Source organism: Euleptes europaea, chromosome 12 (assembly GCF_029931775.1).
Source record: "Euleptes europaea isolate rEulEur1 chromosome 12, rEulEur1.hap1, whole genome shotgun sequence".
Classification (NCBI taxonomy): Eukaryota; Metazoa; Chordata; class Lepidosauria; order Squamata; family Sphaerodactylidae; genus Euleptes; species Euleptes europaea.
Genome location: NC_079323.1, coordinates 23032547 through 23050361, shown reverse-complemented (window position 1 = coordinate 23050361; position 17815 = coordinate 23032547). Strand labels below are relative to the sequence as shown.

Genomic DNA, 17815 nt, shown 5'->3' with positions numbered 1-17815 from the left:
CGACCCCTCTGCCTCCCCGGCGCCTCCCTCTGCCATCGCGCTCCCCCCTCCGCCTGCCAGCTGATGGGCGGGCTGTTTGGCCTCTCCTTGGGGACCCGGCTGGCGGGCCAGCCTGGGGGCCGGGGGCCGTCGCGGCCACTGCAGCACCCCGTCGGCCGGGCGTGGTCTGCCTGGACCGGTTCTCTCGCTCGCCAGCTGACATGCGGGCCGGTCGGCGGTTGTGGGGACCTCGAGCCCGCCCCCCCCCGGGCGCTGGGAGGCGGCTCTAGCCGGCTGCCACTGGCCGTCTCTCCAGGCGAGTGGGGGTCCGAGGGCTCTTCCCCCCTCCCCTGTGGGTTGGCGCTGGGACCGGGATTGGGCTTGACGGCCCGCGGGCGGGCTGTGACCGCGCACACACGGGGGAGCAGAGCCCCGAGCGGGAGAGGCGGCGCCTGCGCAGAGGCATCTCGGAGGAGGGAGGGGCGGCCGCCCGCCGGCCGTCGCAGCTACAGGAGAAGCGCCGGCAGGAACCGTGGCTGCCCGGGCCCCAGGGGAGACTAAGCAGCAGGCACGGCGCCCAGGGGCAGAGCCGCACCCAAGGGGCCAAAGAGCCGCATGCGGCTCGCGAGCCGCGGTTTGCCGACCACTGCTCTAGGCTGATCCTGCATTGAGCGGGTGGTTGGACAAGATGGCCTGTATGACCCCTTCCAACTCTATAATTCTGTCACCACAGCAACACTGAATAATTGCATTATTGCAGCTTCTACATGGTTCATGAGGTCTGCTTTCAGAGTTTTAAATGCGAATTACTGCTGCCAGTTTAGTCACCAGTTGCGCATAATGCTTCAGTCAGACCAGGCTGGGCAACTGAACACATTTCCGGGAAAGATAGGGTGAAGAAATATATGGTTGATGTATTGAGATGCAGGGATTCATCTTTTCCTGTAATCTGTGAAACAGATCAGCACATTAGGACATGAAGGCAATCTAATTTTCCTTTGCGTTGTTTATGTAGTTTATTTGTGTGTAATTCTGTGGAATAGTTCATTAGAACAATTATTGATAATAAGCACTTCATATTGTTAGCTGCATTAAAATCTAATAATATAGCTTTTTAGGAGTGGTTCAGTAGAAGGTAGTGTACTGTTCTGTCTTTATACTGGAACAATAACTTGGGTACAATTAACTGGACCTACCATTTCTCTCAACTAAAGTGTGAAACCTTCCTCCACAGGAAGGTTCTTTATGTAAGAGGGAGGACAGGGTGGCATGATCTAACTGAATGACTTTTTTATTTTTAAAACAGCCATCCAAATTCTTCCTTAAAAACAAATGGAATGTGCCACAATGCTGCACATTTCCATGCAGCATGTGCTGGTCTGTTAAAGGTGTGGCTGTTGCAAGATAGGGCTTATGAAGTGGTTGTAGTTAAACTTGGGAATAACTGTTTAGTGTGTGATCCATCTTTGTAAACATTATTTTTGAGCAACATAAGAGATCCAACCCCTGACTTGTGCTCAGGTTTATCTCCTCAAAGGGCAGACCTTAGGAGATCCATGTTATCCCCCATGCTGTGTAACATGTACATGAAGCCTTTAAGAGAGGTTTTCAACAGACCTTGGTGAGTCATGTTGGTCTCTGACCATACGCCTGTAGAAAGTGATGGGCTGGAGGAGAGTGAGCAAATTGAAGTTCAATTCAGATAATACAGAGAATTTGGTGAGCTGTCTAACTGATGCAGTATTGTATGTTCAGTCTGTTCTGGTCATGTGTTTTATGAAGGCTCAGATTCACAATTCTGAGATACTTGTGGACCAGGCTTAGTTATTTAATACTAATGTGATAAGTATTCCTAATGATTATGTGCAGTACTTTGTTAATGCTAACTTCAGTTTATGCAGTTTGGTCTAAACACTAAACCATGGCAGTAGAAGACCATAGAATCAGGGACAGGTTTCAGAGGTTAGCTGTGTTGGTCTGCGGTAGATTTTAGTCCAGTAGCACCTTAAAGACCAACAAAAAGTTTTGAGGTGTAAGCTTTCGAGAGTCAGTGCTCCCTTAGTCAGATAGAATTCGGGAGAGAGTGGAGAGGAGGGAAGAGCAGGGAAGGTGTGAGCATGCACCATGTTCTTAATCACCATGCTGCTGTTCAGTTAATCTGATTTCAAGATAGACTGAAGTATAATTAGCATCCAATGTCCACTGCCCCTAGTCCAGTTTTAGTTAAGGAGACCTTGGGTCTGCAGAACTTGTCCCTGTGGAAACCACATACCTTGGGCTGGTCAGACTTTTTTCCTTTTTAAGGGAATAATTAAATGAGGTACAAAAGGGAAATGTTAAAAATCATTTTTCTAGTTCTTTAAATTTAGTCACAGAATTGTGAATCTTGCCATAAGTGAAGTGGATTTCATTTATTTAATAAAAGTTCATCTATTATTTCATTTAAATTAGTACATTATTTCATTTATATCCTCCCTTTCTATGCAGTGGGGGACCCAAAGCAACCAATGTTGCTGTTCTCCATTTTATACTGACAGCCTTGTGTGGTAGGTTAAGCTGAAATTGTGCGATTGGCACAAGGTCACCCAGCGAGCTTCCGTGGCAGAGTGGGAATTCAAACGTGGATCTCGGATCCTAGTCCGACATTCTCGCTGTTACACCACACTGGTTCTTTGGGTGTTGTTAAGTGGTGCTGTCAACTCGGTGGTGGTTGTATAGTACTGCATCTCCTAATCCAAGGCTGCAATCCTATGTGTTCTGGTTCAGGGGTCAATCCCACTGAAATCTCTGGCATTGATTCTTCAGCAAGCTTGCTTACTGTTCAGCTGTCACAGCAATATGGTTGTGGTGACTGGAGAAAGAGTATATTTTCCCTGGAAACCCCATTATTTGCTAGTTTGGTAGGAATGCTGTATGACAACAGAGGGCCATGGAGAGAAGACATGCAAGTTTTGACCACATGGTGATTTCATGAAGAACTAATTCTCTGTACAAGTCTGAAATCCTATGCAGTATATTGTTCCCCTATCATTCAAAACTTGGTTTGGAAAGTACCAATTGAAATACAATAAATATCCAATGTTGCTGGAGGGGGCCTCAAATGGTTAATAGATTATAATTTTATTGTATCTTCCAGTATCCTAGCAGCTGAAACTGCTCTGCAGAAACCAATTATCCAATCATGTTAAATTCACCACCCTTAACCCAGTGCAACAGTTCAAACAATGTCACCAGGTAATTTTTTGCATTGTAAGGCTGTTTGGGACGGAGGGGCGGACAGAAGGACAGGGCTTGACTAGAGGGGAAGGAGGAAAGTGAGGATTGAGAGGGAGAGAAAAGAATCTAAAGCTTTCTTAAGGCGCTGGAGCTCTGCGACGAAGCTGCCTCCCTAAATCAAGGCAGGACGGAAACTGGGCTTAGGCGGGTTTCCCGCCCAGGAAGACTGGAAGTTGAAAATTTTAGTTCCTGCCTCCCTGGGCACGTGACGGCAAAACCCACCGCCTGCAAGATGCCCGGAGCCCCAGAACGAGAATGGAAGTGCTCAGCTTTATCTGCAAGGGCACTGGGTCTATGCCAGACTCTTTCCTGATGGCCTCTTATTATATATAGCTTGAGGCTGTCACTAACTTAGAACACTACAGTTTTCATCCCCAAAGTGATACATTCCCTAATGTATTTTGTGGAGTAGGGAAAATTTTGTGAAGGTCATTCATCACTAGGAATCTCCCCATCCTCATGACATCTAATCATGTTTCATTGGACTTTTGGGTTAAAGCTTCAAGCACAATACTTGTTATAAGCCACGGACTTTGATGTAAAGATGAACTGATGGATTACAATTACATATATTTGCATTGTACCAAAATTTCCTGATAGATTCCTTTTTCCGGCTATTGTAAAATGCTGGAAGAAAAGACCATCTTCACTGTTTTTTCTTTATTATAGTGCCAAATATCTTAATGTTAAATTTGTCTTCCAGCGGTGTTGATCAGTTTAGTCATATTAATAATAAAAAAATTATTGGTTAATATGACTAAGGTAGCAGTACCGAAGGAAATGGTTTCTGGATCCATTAGTTATGCACATATTAAAAGCTATGCATGCGCCATGGGCTCTTGGATCTTTAGACGTTTTTACCATCACCACCTAGCTATTCTGGGAAAGGATCCTACCCCTTTTTCTCTCTTAGTTGGTGGAGTGCACTTCAGTGTCTGGCTTCTGATACAAAGTAATCCATAGAGTGTCTCAGAATTAAAGAAGAAATGGAAAAAATATTTTATCCTACAAGCTAAAGGGGAAGTGTAATAGGTGAAAAATATAGAATATAAAAAGTAACAATAAAAGCACAGTTTTCTTTCTACCTCTTGAGATGACATATTCCTACAAATCACCTTTCCCACAGCAGGCATGTGGAAGAGGACATGGCAAAAGTGACGGCTTGTTCCTTTCTATGGCATATTTCAAGGAGTCTCTCAGAAGCAGGGAGTGGCTGTGGACCCAAGTCAGAAAGTAGGGTGCTTATCTGAACTTCCCACCAAAGGGGGATCTGAACGATAAACTATTTCCCCGGGATCATGGGAATCTTTGCTCACAGGATCTATACTGCAAGAGAGCAAAGGAAGCAGGTAGGTTTGTAAAGGGAATTAATGCGCGTCTGAGCAGAGGAAATTCTCCGTTGATTCTCCTCCTGGGTTGACATTTGCCAGGGCACTGTGACTGAAGGCCAGGTGTGACTTTGGTACATTGATCACATCTTTTTGGGCATGCTTATGGGCTTTCCTCTTCACAATATAATAGTGTTTGTAGAAGACACCCGCAGGACATGGCATGTTTTCTTCCCAAAACATAGGGGTGTACCAAGGCAGGACTCATATAGCAATAGTTCTATAATTCCACAGATTCTTTGATTTCAAGAGGGTCAACCAAAGCCACAGTGTGGTATCCAGTTGTGTGTTATCCAGTTCGCTGGATATTCTTGCCAGAACATTTGATCAAATCTTGGACTCGCTCTGTAAAGGCATTAAATAATGTCCTCGCTGACTGTGTTATTCTGCGAAGGGCTGCTTCCAAAGTATAAAGTATGCCTATTGCCTTGAAGAGGCAATCCTGGCTGTGGGTCCGCAACATGAGTCCAGCCTCTGATCATCAAGCAGGGAGTAGCTTGATTTAAATCACCCCAAAAAAGGCTGAATTTAAATCATCTTCCCCACTTTCCAAACAAGGTGATTGAGTAGGCAGAATGGACTTGAGGTACCTTGTTCAAACAGTTAATGGAACAGCTTGTGGTCCCTGGCTGAGATCAAGCCTGCTGCAGGAGGGAGGAATAGGATTCAGTGCCTTAGTTCTCGCCTACACTGCCAGGACTGCAATACCTCTGGGTGTGGCTTTGGTTTGAACCCTGTTAGCGAAACCAGTGGCCAGGCAGCCAGTGTTACACAAGGTAGAGCTTAAATGAATTTCTTTTAATGAAGGTCGTTAATTTGACCTCTGCTTTTAACAACTCTATAAGGAACAGTGTGATTTTTGAACTTAGAAAATTTTGGGGCGAGTGATCTGCATTTCGGAGTACTGTAGTTCTGCAAATTGATAACCGATCTTAAGGATCATGAGCATCTATATAATGATGAATTTTAGTCCTCCTCTGAAGTTTTTAGAACTTTGAATTACTAAGGTTCAAAACTTACTGTATTGAAATATATCTTATTAAAAGAACAGGGCATTAAAAGTGAAAAGTGCCATCTATTTAAAAGCGGGATAGGCAAGTTTTTAATGTATTTCCTGTTTATGCACACCTTGTAACTTCCTGTTATAACAATTTAAACATACCTGTTTACAAATACAAACTTCATACTACCTATGTCCTATTGGCCACATGATGAACTGATAACTATTGAAGGGGCAATTATGAGATGAAGGATTTCATTTTGGCTTTCTTAATACACATAGCAACGTTAAGTAAGATTGCCTTGACAACTCAGGCTGTGATCCTGTGGGGGAATAAACCCCACTGAATAAAGAGGGTTTCAATACTCATTAAACCTGCTTAGGATTGTGGCGCAAGCTTCCAGAAGCAAGGACTGCAGCCCAAAATGTCCCCTGCAGCCCAAAATGTCCCCAAATGATACTTCCGAGGGATGGAGGAGCCCCAGAAGCAATATAGGCAGGAGTTTAAACTTTGCTGTAGTGGGTAGGAGATTAGCAATTATTGCCCCCCAAAAGTGAATCTTTTCATGAGCTCCAACCCAGTATGACTTCATGACATGAAAAGCATATAACATTTTGTTGACAGATTCAAAGTATTCATAATTTGAACAATAACAAATAGATGACCTACTGTATCGTATATACTGCTTGACCTTGAGTCAATTTTTTACCTTGATTTACTCTTCTGTAATTGTTTGATAGTAAGGAATTCAGTTGTAAATTATTGTGTCAACTTTTGACACATTTGAATTACCCTGAGATAGCATTTTATGCTAGTTTCAGATGGCTGGACATAGCAGCCGGTTATGCGAAAAATAAACTCAAGTCTTGTGGCGCCTTAAAGATTAAAGCAGAAGCTTTTGTGTCCTGGCTGTTACTGTGAAATCTCCCCACAAATTCCCAGTGCAAACAGAGGCTTGTTTTGATTGTATGTGGTGTTAGTTACCAGAGCAAGTTAGGGCCTCTGCTTTTTGAACGGTCACCTAGCTTACCAGTGAGTGTCATAGCTGAGCTGGCAGAGGTGGTCTCTGGTCTCGTGCGAATCCCTAAATAGATTGCTTCCGGTGATTTCAGTATTCCCACTGATACTACCTTGCTTGGTTGAAGGTCCAGGACTCCATGCCTGCCATAGTACCCATGAGACTGAGCCAGGTTGTTGTCCTGCCCAGTGCATGAGAACAGTAATATGCTGGATTGACTATTTTTTTTAGTATCAAGCAGGTTTCTGGTGATGGGGTCAGGAGGGCAAAACCACGTATCCACAGACTGTGACTGGGTTTGATAATCCAGTTTTTATTTTCTGCTAGCCATCTGCAGAGTCGAATCCCACTGCAACAGTAAGATAATTCCCAGACTAACTGGACCTTACAATTAATTGTGTTAACAAAAGTAAAACAGTTCTTAAAGATTCAAAGAACTAAATCAGCTATCTTCAGTACTTACTATTTTCAGTCTTGTCTAAACTAATACACACATACAGTAGTTTTTATTTCAAACTGCTATTAATTTTATAACTGACCAGTTTGCCCTTTCAGATTTTTAATTTTGTTAGCAAATAATTTTTACAAAAAGCTCAAATTCTGTGGAACAAATATGTTCTCTTTTGAAAGAATTCTTCACAAAATGTGAAGAAAATACTGCAGCGTCAGGCAGTCTGGAGAAAGAAATATAGAACTAGTTGTCACCAGCATATTGATAATTCAGCTCCAAAGCCATGAATGATTTCTTGCATAGGCTTTACATAAATTAAACAGCATGGGGGATAAACTGAGCTTTGAGGAACCCCACATAAGTCCCACAGTGGTGGCAACTGGTCTCCTACAACCAAACCCTTTGAATCCGATTGGCTATTTGAGATCTATGATGCTCTCAAAGCAAATTCCTTTGTCTTAAAGGCAGTCATCAGGAGGAAAAACTTCCTTCCCACTGTGAACCTGGTGGGTGCTTTTGTGGAATACTGAGGGAATTCTTGGTCATGGTCAGATGAAGGCACAAGAGTTGCTGTCACCTCCCTTTCACAAAGGTGAGGGTCAGTTTGCAGTGGTCATCCCCAAGAGACTTAATTGAGCCAGCTGGTTTCCAGAATGCTGCTGTGGATTTTGAGAACCTCATTGGTGACTCCAGTAAGGTCCTGGTTGGGGCATGGAATGACAGGATTATAGAAGCAATTAATAGTTTCTTCCCATTGTCATCTCCTTTCGTGTAGTAGAACCTCAGCTCCTTGGTTTACGGAGAAAGTTATGGTGCTTAGGAATGGGGTTGGCTTGAGCAGTGTTGGAGGAAACTTGTGCCTAGAGACCAAGCATGACAGAGATCTTAATCTGAAAGCCTGCAAGGTAGAGGTGACATTGGCAAAGAAGCCTTTCTTTTCTACCATTTCATCTGCTGAATCTCATCCATCCAGATCGTATAGAATGGTGCATAGTTTGCTGATTTTTCTTGCCTATTTTTTAATTTTCTATTATTGCTTTTAAAAGCTCCACTTAAGTGAATATTACAGCCTGTATCAAAAACAACTGTTTAAGAAATTAACTCATCTCCCATTATTCAATAGTGTTAAGTAAACATATAAACAAGAATTGACAAAAATGCACATGTATTTATATGCCATGCAGCAAAATGTATTCTGATGTAAGGTGGTAAATATGTTTTATACTTTTACTAAGAGTTGTAAATACTAAGCACCAGAATAAATTTTCTAGGCACTGTGGTGACCCGGTACCTGGGATTTGTTGTGATGGTAGCATTGGAGTTGGATGTCATAAACATGCTGATACCCAGCTCTGTATTCATTAACCTCCCAGAAGCAACTGTCTTCATTCTAGGCAATTGCTTTGAGTGCCTTGGTCAAGTGGCTAAGAAGGAACAAACTGAAGCTGAACCCAGAGAAGACAGAGGTACTTCTGGTGAGAGATCCTGGTAGTTTGGAGGGAGTTGCGCTGCACACTTCTGATGGAAGAGCTGTGTTTTTAGTGGATTGTATGAAGGACTTGAGGGAGCTGAGATTAGTTCTTCTAGAATCAGCTTAACAGGTTATACTGACCCATGTTACTGTAACCTGGAGAATGGCTTACTGCAATGTGCTTTACATGGGGTGTCCCTTGAAAACAACCAAGTAGTTGGTTCAGAATACAGTACTGTTTTATATTTTAACTTATAAACGATGCATTTTATGATGTTAACGCACAAAGTAAGCTGAGGCTTGCTAAGGAAGAAAGTACTGCGTTAACACTTCAATTTTTCCACAAAATTGTGGTTTTTCCATAAAGTTGTTATGGCATCACAATTTCCATGGTTCTGAACTGGTACAGGAAGATTTGCACCACTACCCTTATTATGGTATGAGGTCCTCTTTTAGTTGTTTTTGAGCAAACTCCTTTGACCAGTTTGCCTTGCTTACTCAAGCTGCAGTTATAGAAGAGCTTTTAGCAATTGCTTATAAATGCTAAACTGTTTCTTTTTTTTCTTTTTTAGGGCGCTAATGCCTCAGCTTTGGAGAAAGAGATTGGTCCAGAACAGTTTCCAGTCAATGAACACTATTTTGGCTTAGTAAATGTAAGTCCTGTATTTTGCTTGTATTGAAATATTTAAGAGGCTGAATAATGTATATGAGAGATGAAATACCACTTGCTTGTGCCTATGGTTCTGGAATAAGAAAAAGCATTGTTTTAAAAGTGATTACAGTTCTCAATTAAATACAGTTTGTGTAAACTAGTATGCACCCAGTCAAGTTACCCAATAGTGAGGCATCAAAATGCTTTTTCCAGCTGTGCCCTGGAGATCATTTGGAATTCAGCAGGGGGGTCCTCAGAATATCAGACATGGCAGGCAAGCTTTCCTGAAGTATACCATGCCCATCCCATTCTTCCCTGTCATGAGCAGCCAGATTAGTGTTTGTGTGAGACAGCGTACTTGCTGTTTGTGTGAGACAGTTGTGAGGCCTGTGTGGAATTAATCACATTTTAATTCTGTCATTCCAGCGTGCTTCTTCCTTCTCTCATTTTGTTCACATAAGAACTCTAGCAAAGTATACTGGGCTAAGAGGGAGCGTCTGGGCCGAGGTGACCCATTGAGCTTTATAGCAATGTGGGAATGTAGGCCTGGGTTTCCCGTCCTATCCCCATATTCTAAACCACTTTCCTCCACTTCATGCAGTGTACACTCTAGATAATGCCTAGAGCAGGGGTGATGAATTCATTTCAAAGAATCATAGAGTTGGAAGGGACCACCAGGGTCATCTAGTCCAACCCCCAGCACAATGCAGGAAATTCCAAACTACACCCCCACACTCCCAGTGGCCCATACTCCATGCCCAGAAGATGGCCAAGGTGCCGTCCCTCTCATGATCTGCCTAAGGTCATTTGTTAACAAGGGCTGCATATGACATAAATGTCATTTGGTCGGGCTGTGTGTACCATAAAATTTAATGCCAGATCCTGGAGATACAAACTTTATAGAAGACACAGGCAAAGCCAATTAATGATAGTATTGTTTACTTTATTTTTTACTTAAAATACAAACATGCTTAACACAATAACGCTCTTACAGTATTTTGTTTTATTTAAAAGTCTTCGATCATCGACACCTCGAGACTAATGGGGTGGCTGCCTCGGCTGGTGAGTCTACTGCGGGCTCACCAGCCCAGATCAGGACTAGGGGGGAAGTGACTGCCTTGCGAGCCGGATAAAAGCTCTCAAGGGGCCAGATCTGGCCTGCGGGCTGCACCCCTGGCCTAGAGTTTTGTTGCAGTGCTCTGGGTTTTTGTGGCAGTTGTTCTTCTGCCAGTGTTGAAAAGGTTCCCTGACAGTGTAAAGCATTGGAAAATCTCTGCTACGCAGTTTAAAAAACAACTAAAAGGAGAGCATAGATTCAGTAGGCAATACTGCCACTACCTGCATCTTCCATGGTTTGCTGTCTTGATGGCATTAGCAGAAGAGGAATTATATCGAAAGTGAAATCCTAGCAAATGCCTTGTATTGGTATAGTTGACTGGAAACTGGATAGATTTAAAAACGCTTCAATAAGGTTATTTTCCGAATATGGTGGTATTCCAGTCTTGGAATGATGTGAATGCAGTGTTTTGTATTGCTTATACAAGTTTGAGATAATGGGTTCATATTTTCAAAATTTTCTCTTAGCAAAATTTTCCCTTGTCCGCCTCAACCATGGGTTCAGGTTTACTTTCAACAAGTGTGCACCCCAAGGTCAAATCTAAACCAGGGTTTAAATTGGCTTTAGAAACCCTACTTAAGTGGGAACCATGGTCAGCATTTTTGTAGGCAAAATGATAAATCATAGTGACATCTGACAAGGGAGGCAAAGGGATGCGCATAAGTCTGCAGACCATTCTGAGGTCTTGTAATGCTGCTGGTTTCTTCAGCGTGCGTTTATCTTCACTGGACCCCCTTGTGTTATGTATTACAAACTGGACTGGAAGCAGCACAACCTGATGTTTTTCTGAAGTGTTTTCCAAAATAATGATGATGGTTTTGCTGATGCATAGTTATGCATCATGGAAAGAAACCCAGTGGTTATGGGATGTTTCTAAATATAAAACGTGTACAAAGAAGCCAGATGGCAGTAAACATGTGCCTATGCTGCTGACTGTTTAATCTGCCACTAACTGATGGGAAAGTTACACTTCAGTGTAACTGAAATCAGTAATAAATCAATGCCTCAGCAAATTTCCCTTTGTTTCATGCCACTTGCTTACTGGGCAAAGTTTCAATCTGAGCTAATAGATCATTTCCTTGTGTTCTAGTTTGGAAATACATGCTACTGCAATTCAGTTCTTCAGGCACTTTATTTCTGTCGTCCCTTTCGAGAGAAAGTCTTGGCGTACAAGAGTCAGCCTAGAAAAAAAGAGACCCTACTTACCTGCTTAGCTGATCTCTTCCACAGCATAGCCACTCAGAAGAAAAAAGTTGGAGTGATACCTCCTAAAAAGTTCATAACGAGATTGCGAAAAGAGAATGGTAATGCTTTATTTTGCTCTTCATGCTAATGAAATATTCGTTTCTCTCAGTTTTAAGCATTAATCATATTTAAGAGATTTGCACCCAACCTTTCAAGATCACAACTGCCATACTTCATTTGCTTTCTTTGAGTGCCACTCCTTCAGTGGCTGGGAGATGTCTGCAGAGTACACTAAATAGGCAGAACACAAGTTGTGTGTTGTCTGCATGTAATTTCTTGAACAAAGCTAGCAGGATGTGTTACAGGCTTTGACATATTAGAGCACATGAACATAATATTAAAGTTGTACATATGCAGAATCATTCAGACAATAACACAACTACACACACATTGCATACATGAAGAACTGTATATTCCCTTTAACAGAAGGGAAAGAAAGTTAAAAGCAAAAAGCTTCTGTCTCTAACACTCTAACAGAGGCTGCAATAACTTTCAAATGACATGTCCTTGCCAAGGACCTTCTCAGAGAGAGTGCCCTCTAGACTGTATGACATCTGGAGTGTCCTCTAGATTGAGAAACTGTCATTGTCCTTTACCTGACTTCTAAAACAGGGAAGCCTTACACAGTCTTTTACAGCTACAGACTTCGCTAACAAAGCTTGCAGATAAGCTGCCTGTCTTGCGGATAAACTCCTGTGATACTAAAGTTGAAATGTAAACTATAATTGTGTTTTATGATTTAAACATGAATGCTAGGTTTTAGAACTTAATGAATGGTATCAAATGAAAGGTCTTTTTCTGTAGAAGAGAATGATATTAATATTGAATATATAGAATAAGTATAAAGCTTAAAACTGATTGTTTATGATTGTTTATAATTAGCAGCAGAGGCTCCAGTAAGGAGAAAGCCATACAAGGTTATAGAAAAGGGGACTTGATTGAAGGATAGTCAAATCCTTCACCTACCTTTAGCTTCTTGATACAAGGACAGTGAAACATACCTTGAGAAAGGGTATCACATGCCTTGGTATAACCCAACAGTCACAAGGTGACTGAAATAGTATAAATACAGACACAGAAAGGCTAGTACTTCAGACCTCTCTCAGAGGGTCTCAAAGAAGAGGCTGTTGGTATGTATGGCTTTACAAATATATTATTCTAGAGCAGGGGTTGGCAAACTCATTAATCAAAAGAGCCAAATATCAACAGTACAACGATTGAGATTTCTTTTGAGAGCCAAATTTCTTAAACTTAAACTATATAGGTAGGTACCCTGTTTATTAACTTAATAAACTTTAATTAAAGTTTTAAGTCTTCATTAAACTATAGGTACACTGAATAAAACTTGATATCATACTTAATAGTGATCTTATTTATTGATAAAAATTAAATTGTAAGTCCCTGCCATTTCCCCCTCCCCGTCCGGAGTCCTTGTCTGGAGGCCAGGTCTACCGCTATAAAAGCCTATTGGTAGACCTGGCGTCTGGCTTAGTCCCATTGGGAGGCCAGGTCTACCCATTGGCTTTCTTGGCAGTAGACCTGGCCTCCGGAGTCCCATAGAAGCCAATGGGTAGACGTGGCCTATGAAGGGGGACTTTTTCCCCTCCTCGGAGTCCAGGTCTACCCTCAAGAAAGCCAGTGGGTAGACATGGCCTCCCAATGGGACTCAGCCGGAGGCCAGGTCTACCAAAGGAAGCCCGCCCTGCCCAACAGCTGATAGGCGGGGGGGAGGAACCGCTGAGCCGCCTGCCCAGCAATCGCTTGGCTAGAGGGGAGGGGAGGCTTTAGCCTCCCAACCATTGAAGGCAAGGGAAAGGGGGACCTGGCCATTCTCCACGGCGGGGGGGGGGGAGACAGCACGCCCGCTCACCTGCTCTCTCGCACTCGCTTGCTCTCTCTCTCAGGCGCGCGGCTCTGCAGCCCGGCTGCCGGCGCGAGCAGGCACGAGAGCAGGGGCTCCGAACCAAGTTCGGAGAGCCGCACTCAACGGGCCAAAGAGCCGCGTGCGGCTTGGGAGCCGCAGTTTGCAGACCCCTGTTCTAGAGTGTGCATTAGATACTTTAAACTAAATCAGAGTTATTTAACTGTTATATTTAAATTGTTGGATTATGATTCTGAATAGTATGTAGATCTTGCTTGCTTTACGGTATACATTGTTACATACATTTTTACTGAACATAAATACATTGTTACATACATTGTTATTGAACATAAAGACTTTGTAACTTGCATTTACACATATTTACTGGAAGTATATCAATAAAAAGACTTGCTTTTTTAAGTAAGTAAAGTTGTTGAGTCCTGTTTAGTAGATGACTGGCTGAATAAGATAACATATCACTTCTCAGGAAGTGGTCCTTTCTAAGAGTCTAGTCATCAGAACAGCACGACCCACTTCAGATGTCAATCATTGAGAGTGGTGTGTAACGGAAGGATTTGTATATTGCAAGAAGTCATCAGTGGGTGTGTAATAGCGATTTGTGTGATGTTTATTGGTCTGTTCAAGTTTTCTTTCAGTAAGGCCAAGCCATCCAGTATTGGGTGTGGAAATCAGGTTTTGCCCCCATTGCAATTGACGTCCCTTATACATTTTTGTTCCCTGTAGGAATGAATGGCAATTAACTTACATGCAAAAATGTAAATTGACCCAGGAGACAACTGAAGTAACAAATAGTTTCTCCATTCCCCATCTTTGCATTTTTGTTGAGGGTTTTTTTCACACTATAATGTGAAAAATGTTAGGAGGCTGAAGTGGATTATTAAGAACTGTCTTATTTAGACAGGGAACATGGCCCAAAAGCACAAGTGATAACTCATTTTATCATCTTGTTGTAGAGCTTTTTGACAACTACATGCAGCAAGATGCACATGAGTTCTTGAACTATCTGCTGAATACAATTGCTGATATTTTGCAAGAAGAGAGAAAGCAGGAGAAACAAAATGGCCGTCTACCTAATGGCAACATTGACTGTGAAAACAATAACTGCCCCCCAGACCCAACGTGGGTTCATGAAATCTTTCAGGGAACATTAACAAATGAAACAAGATGTCTCACTTGTGAAACAGTAAGTATATTACTTTATTTTGTTTAGAATAACAATTCTGGTTTCTCACTTTCAACCTTTTGGCTAAGATCAAGTTTGCGTATGTAATTATAGTTTTACATCCTAACCTCTTTGTATAAAACTGCACATCTGATAACACTGCTTCACCTGTGTTTTTATTATTTGAAGCCTCCTAAATTATCAGTATAAAAGATGCTGTGCTTATTCAGATTTCTGTAGTCCTAGTCCTAGTCCATTTGCTATTAAAGGTCTCATTATATTGAATGTGCATTGTATAATCCACTTTGAGTCTTACTGAGAAAGGCAGACTAAATATATTAAATAATGAAAGAGCTGAGCATACTGTAAGACCAATACAGGGTTTACTTGTGTGAGCATTCATTACATGAAGAAAAAAACCAACACAGAACTGCTCATTCTACAGTGTAGCTTAATGGTACAATATAGTGGCCATTTACTTTCTTAGGGCACTTTTAGTGCGTGTTTTTCCAATTAAAAGACCCAGACAACAATGATATCTAAAAGTCATGGGTTAGATCCCAAGATCTACCCCAGGGCTCCCCAACATGGTGCCTATGGGTGCCATGGTGCCCACGAACATCTTTTCTAGCACCCACCAAATGTTTCTAGGAAGTGGGAGGGGGGCCTAGGTAGAGCTTTTGCCCAACAAGGCTTCTGATTGACTATTGGAGATTTGTTTTGTTGTGCAGTATGGTGTAGTGGTTAAAGTGTTGGACTAGGATCTGGGAAACCCAGGTTCAAATTCTTATGAGTATACGACATTCAAAGCTTTATCGAGTGCTTTAGAAGTGATATACCGTATATACTCGCGTATAAGCCGAGTTTTTCAGCCCCAAAAAAGGGCTGAAAAAGCCGGCCTCGGCTTATACGCGGGTCAATACGGTAGAGGGGGGAGGGAGGAGGGAGGGGGGAACTTACCGCCGCCATCTTTTCTCTGCCGGGAGAGGCTTTCAGAGGCCCTCTGCGGCCGCGGGGAGGGCGCTCCGCCGCCCCCGCCGCCTTCTCCCGGCCGGGAGAGGCCTCTAGAGGCCCTCTGCGGCCGCGGGGAGGGCACTCCGCCGCCCCCGCCGCCTTCTCCCGGCCGGGAGAGGCCTCTAGAGGCCCTCTGCGGCCACGGGGAGGGCGCTCGGCCGCCCCTGCCGCCTTCTCCCGGCCGGGAGAGGCCTCTAGAGGCCCTCTGCAGCCGCGGGGAGGGCGCTCCGCCGCCCCCGCCGCCTTCTCCTGGCCGGGAGAGGCCTCTAGAGGCCGTTTGCAGCCGCGGGGAGGGCGCTCCACCGCCCCCGCCGGGCCGCACCACTTCCCGCCGCCAGGAGCGGCCTGGGGGGGGGGCCTCCTGCAGCTGCAGGAAGGCCACCCCCGCCGGATCCGCCACTTCCCACCGCCAGGAGCCCAGAAGGTAAGTCTGCGGGGGGGGAGGGGTTATAAGCCGACCCTCGGCTTATACGCGGGTGCCTAATTTTTCCCCATTTTTGGCGAGAAATTAGGCACCTCGGCTTATACGCGGGTCGGCTTATACACGGGTATATACGGTAGTAGCAGTATTGCAATGAAATATCTAGTGTTTTCCTGATGGGAATTGGGTTGTGTGCATTCCCAATTGCTGCTGATACATCTCAGTGGCAATGGGGCATCTATATGGGAGGTTTTTCCACATTTTCCCCGAATCAGCCCAGTGGCAGTAGCCATCTCTTTCCCTCCCCGCCCTTGCACAACTGGGGATTTTGAGTTTTTAAAAAAATCAGTAATTGAATATGGGATGTCATTGCATTATCATTATAGTGTTATAATAATAAGGGTATCGAGTTCTCTAAATTCCCAGTTCACCCTAAAAAAGCAAATATCTGATCCCTTTCCTTGCGGAGATATAAGGGGAAAGGTATTTGTGTACACGAGGGGAGCTCAGAATTCAGACAACCTGATATATAGATTTTAAAAACAATATTTATTTGCCAATTTTAAAAAGCCCACCACTGAAGGAAGAGATAGCTGCTATGGGGCATGGGAAATGGCTATCCAACCTTTGCTGCAATCTTTCCCAAAACTTTGCAGCAAAGAAAGTTTGGGAAAGATCGTAGAAAAAGCTGAACAAAGCATGGCAGCACCACAGTGCTGTTACGAAGTGTGTGTGGGGAGAAACGTCTTCCCAACCACATTGACCCCAGGATAAATAGCCTGTGTGGGAAAAGGTCCATATTTTTTGTTGTTTTTTAATCAGCGACAATTAGCATACTATGAATTCATCTGCAAGTGCTCTCTTTGTCACAGCAAGGCTTCTGTTCTATTAGTTTTCCTTTCTCTTTTGTCAATATTTACACATAGGGAGGAATCTAATATCTGTGCTGTTAACTTAAACTTAAATTATATCTCCAGTTCACCAACTTGCTTGCCATCTGTTGCAGAGTTCAGCAGGCTTCCAAATGACTGTTTAAGATCATTTATTTATAGTATATTATATTAATGTCTTTCTCCTTCATGGATATATTGCCACTACAAAAGTTCTGTCTGTGAGAATAGTAGAAAAGAAGCCCGCCTTTTCAGCTGTGATCCTGATTATAAAATCATATTAGGGAAAAGCTTGTATTACATCAACCTTTTTCTACTGTATCAACAAGACCTGCTTTCAAGATTAATTGCTGTGATTATCTTTGTAACTAGCACATTTGTGGGTCACTTTGAGTTCCTTTTTTAAATAATATGTTCTGTGAAAGAAGAAATGGGTAAGATCTTTTTTTCAATTTGTAGATAAGCAGCAAAGATGAAGATTTTTTAGATCTCTCTGTTGATGTGGAGCAAAATACTTCAATTACTCACTGTTTAAGGTATGGCGGTGTACAGCTATCAGGCCTTATTCTGTGTTTTCATGCATGACTGAAAGTTCATTTAAGAGATGGAGCAGGTAAAACTGCATGCTTTGTTAGACGAATCTAGGTTGATATTAAGTGTAGCAAGCTTCTATATTTCATAGAGCTCAGCCGACTTGGTGCTAACCAGAATTTGTCCATTAAATGCCACATTTGTATTTTTTTCTCCTTTGAAACAATCACCACCTATTGGATTTAAGAACTGAATGTTCTTATTGCTTGGGGCAGTATCTGGTTGTTAGAGGGCTATAGATTCACTGGAATAATTTG

General features: G+C 42.9%; 1 protein-coding gene across 1 annotated transcript in view; it reads left to right on the top strand.

Annotated features, from left to right (window-relative positions):
* The window catches only part of USP12 (ubiquitin specific peptidase 12), a 29632-nt gene that overhangs the window by 6048 nt on the left and 5769 nt on the right, over window positions 1-17815 (top strand). Inside the window, exons 2-5 of the mRNA XM_056858349.1 lie at window positions 9157-9237; window positions 11444-11657; window positions 14434-14663; window positions 17427-17503. Of these exons, the coding sequence (XP_056714327.1) occupies window positions 9157-9237; window positions 11444-11657; window positions 14434-14663; window positions 17427-17503 (602 nt within the window). The remainder of the gene's footprint in view (window positions 1-9156; window positions 9238-11443; window positions 11658-14433; window positions 14664-17426; window positions 17504-17815) is intronic.